The 3123-nt window shown below is 60.2% G+C and overlaps 1 protein-coding gene across 1 annotated transcript; it reads left to right on the forward strand.

The window, feature by feature from the left end:
- The first annotated feature begins 228 nt into the window (after nt 1-228).
- Nucleotides 229-2642, forward strand: FRAT1 (FRAT regulator of WNT signaling pathway 1). Its single transcript, XM_069460255.1, has one exon. The coding sequence runs from the start codon at nt 386-388 to the stop codon at nt 1220-1222; it is 837 nt and encodes a 278-aa protein (XP_069316356.1). The 5' UTR covers nt 229-385; the 3' UTR covers nt 1223-2642.
- Nucleotides 2643-3123: the final 481 nt, after the last annotated feature.

Below are 3123 nucleotides of genomic sequence, written 5' to 3' on the forward strand. Positions count from 1 at the left end.
AGATCCGCTCCCCAGCGCGCCCACAGAGACGACACCCTGAGTTTCAGAGGTCGGAGGCAGCAAGGCTTCACCTTGAACCCCAGACTTTGGGGCGCCCCGTCCCCACAACGACACAGCACCCCCCCGCCCGGGCGCGGTGGTAGGGCCCGGCGCGACGTCACCCATTGTTTACAAATCAACCCGAGCCGGCAGGATTCCGGCTCCCGCGACTAAGGCGCGCGGCACGAGTGCCTGGCGGGCTCCGGCTTCCGCGTCTGCCCGGCCCCGGCCCCGGCCTCAGCCCCAGCCCCAGCCCCGCGCCCGGCTCTGCCGCGGCCCGCCGAACCCGCGGCCAGCCGAGCCGCCAGCGACGCCCGCAGAGCTCCGGGTGCCCGCGCTGGGGGCCATGCCGTGCCGGAGGGAGGAGGAAGAGGAAGCCGGCGAGGAAGCGGAGGGGGAGGAAGAGGATGAGGACAGCTTCCTCCTGCTGGAGCAGTCGGTGACGCTGGGCAGCTCCGGCGAGGTGGACCGGCTGGTGGCCCAGATCGGCGAGACGCTGCAGCTGGACTCGGCGCAGGACAACCCGGCCTCCCCGTGCGCGCCCCCGGGGGCACCGCTGCGGCCCCCGCAGCCGCCGGCGACGGTGCCGGTAGACCAGGCCCGGGCCCCGGCAGTGCCTTTGCTGCTGCCGCCCGCGTCTGCCGAGGCTATGGGCCCGGCGCCCCCAGGGGCTCTACGCTGCGCCCTTGGGGACCGCGGGCGCGTGCGGGGCCGGGCTGCGCCCTACTGCGTGGCCGAGCTCGCGGCAGGCCCCACCGCACTGTCCCCACTGCCCCTTCAGCCCGGCCATGATGGGCCTCCGGGAGCTGGCAAGCGGGGCATCTCACAGCCGCTGTCAGGTCCGTGCCGGCGAGGATGGCTCCGGGGCGCTGCCGCGTCCCGCCGCCTGCAGCAGCGACGCGGGTCCCAACCCGAAACCCACACAAGCGACGACGACCCGCACCGGCTCCTGCAGCAGCTCGTGCTCTCAGGAAACCTCATCAAGGAGGCCGTGCGGAGGCTTCATTCGCGACGGCTGCAGTTACATGCAAAACTTCCCCAACGCTCGTTCCTAGGGCCTCTCTCGGCCCCAGTGCATGAACCCCCTTCGCCCCACAGCCCTCGCGCGGCCTGCAGTGACCCTGGCGCGTCCGAGAGGGCGCAGCTCAGAACTGGCGACGCGGTTCTTGTCCCTGGCAGCTAACACGCCCGGGGTGGCCACAGCGCCAGCCTCTGACTGGAGGGCAAGGGGTTCCCCGGAGGGCTCCAATCCTGCTCAGGCTGATGGAGAACTCTTTCTTTTGGAAGCGGGAGAAATACGCTAATGAAGACGAGGAACTGAAAAATCGAGAATATTTTCGCGGGGAACTGAGGTCGAGGGGCCCAATCTATTTGAAATACAGGACTTGACTGGCCCTATTTAAGGCAGAATTTGCAGAGCGCACCCCAGCCTCACAGTCAGTAGGACTCCTTATTTGGCGTGACCCGACCTGGCCGCAGAGGGTGCAGTTCCGCGCAGCTTCTCAGGGCCCTCGGACCACAGGGGCCGGCGACCATGTGGCCACAGTCCACTCTTCTCAGAATCACCATGCGCCGTAACCACGGAGGATGATCCCAGTTACTTTACCTTTTCAGGGCCGGTTCCTGATCCATTTTGGGGGAGGGGAATATGAGTAGATGATAATTTCAGGGAGTACCCCAATCTGCCAGACTTGAAAATTCATGACACTTTTTAAAAGCCCATTTGTGTCGTTTGGGGTGCTGGTTCTTAATATAAAACATGCGGTACCATGAAAGGACCCTCTTCGGGTTGAATAGGAGTAACCTCTGCCCTCTCTTTGCAACTGTCTGTGTTTTTCAGAGTGGCGGGGGAAGGCTGCACGCCAAGGGTGGGATACGAGGTGGGGGCGGGGTGTTGAATGGTGGAAGGGTAGAATGAAGCGCGGAGTGAACCCTATGTTCTCTCAAGTGTATTTTCACAGCCGGTTCACCCCTCCTCGGGTTCAAGGTCACTGTTTCCTGGGCGCGCACAGGGTTGCGGGGCTGAAGCAGAGCAGAGTAGCTGGGTTCTTCCTGTACTCGGAGAAGAGCGCGGTGTTTTGCCAAGTGCTGGAGTCTCCTGAGGACATGCGCGCGCCACTACCACCACGGGTGTGGGGCGGCAGGGACGTGCTGAGCTGCCTGCGGGCGACCACTGTCCCTGGCCACGCTCCCACCTTTCACGGAAACTGTCCTGAGACGTGGCCCTAGGTCCCTCGTCTCCCCCCTCGGCTCTTCTGTCCTGCTCAAGTGGGTGGCGCTGGCGATCCTGGGTGCCTGGGCTGGGGGCTAGGGAGACCCCACGTGACGGACACTCTGGGGACACACAGCCTTGCATAGCAGCTTATAATGGGCTCTCCGGAGCCATTTGCAATAACAGCTGCAATTCCCTGGATAGAGGGAGTTGATTTCCTCCCTTTGCCCCTCCCCCAGCCATGCCAGCTCGCCTTTGTAAGTGAAGGAAACCGAGTAGAAAATGTGACCCTCCAAATGGAAAAGCTGCAGGCTTTGCCATTGTGAACCGTGGTGAAGTGCTTGAAACATACTGTTCATTCACTCTAAGGCACTAAGACCATTCTGTTGTTTTAGTTTTATAGTCAGTGGCTTGTTCATCATCCAGATGTGGCTATTGACATATCTACACTTCGCACCGGAGTGTGTGGAATTATGGCTATCCTGATTATAGGATTTTAACTTAACTGAAATTCTTGTTCTGAATAAATGTGTTGTGTTTTTTGTTTGGTTTTATTTTATACTTGGCATCAGTGGGAAAGACGTACAGAACACATTTCTCTGATCTCCATAAACATGAAAACACTTGAAATCCCTGTCAGCCTGGCTTGCGGATGGTAATTAGAGCGCCTTTGTGTCTGAGCAGCTCACTAGTTAGACAAGGTCTGTGCAGCTGGGTGTGTATTGGTGCTGGCATGAAATTAAATGAAAGTGAGGTCAGGTTTTGGACCAATCCCATTCGCTAAAACCTCAGAGCCTTTGGATTACGAGTCAGTGATGGAGATGTATTATGAAGCTGCCTCTATTAGCAAAGGCCATCAGATCGGCCAGTCC

The sequence above is a fragment of the Eulemur rufifrons genome, chromosome 28 (assembly GCF_041146395.1).
Source record: "Eulemur rufifrons isolate Redbay chromosome 28, OSU_ERuf_1, whole genome shotgun sequence".
In the NCBI taxonomy this organism is placed as follows: Eukaryota; Metazoa; Chordata; class Mammalia; order Primates; family Lemuridae; genus Eulemur; species Eulemur rufifrons.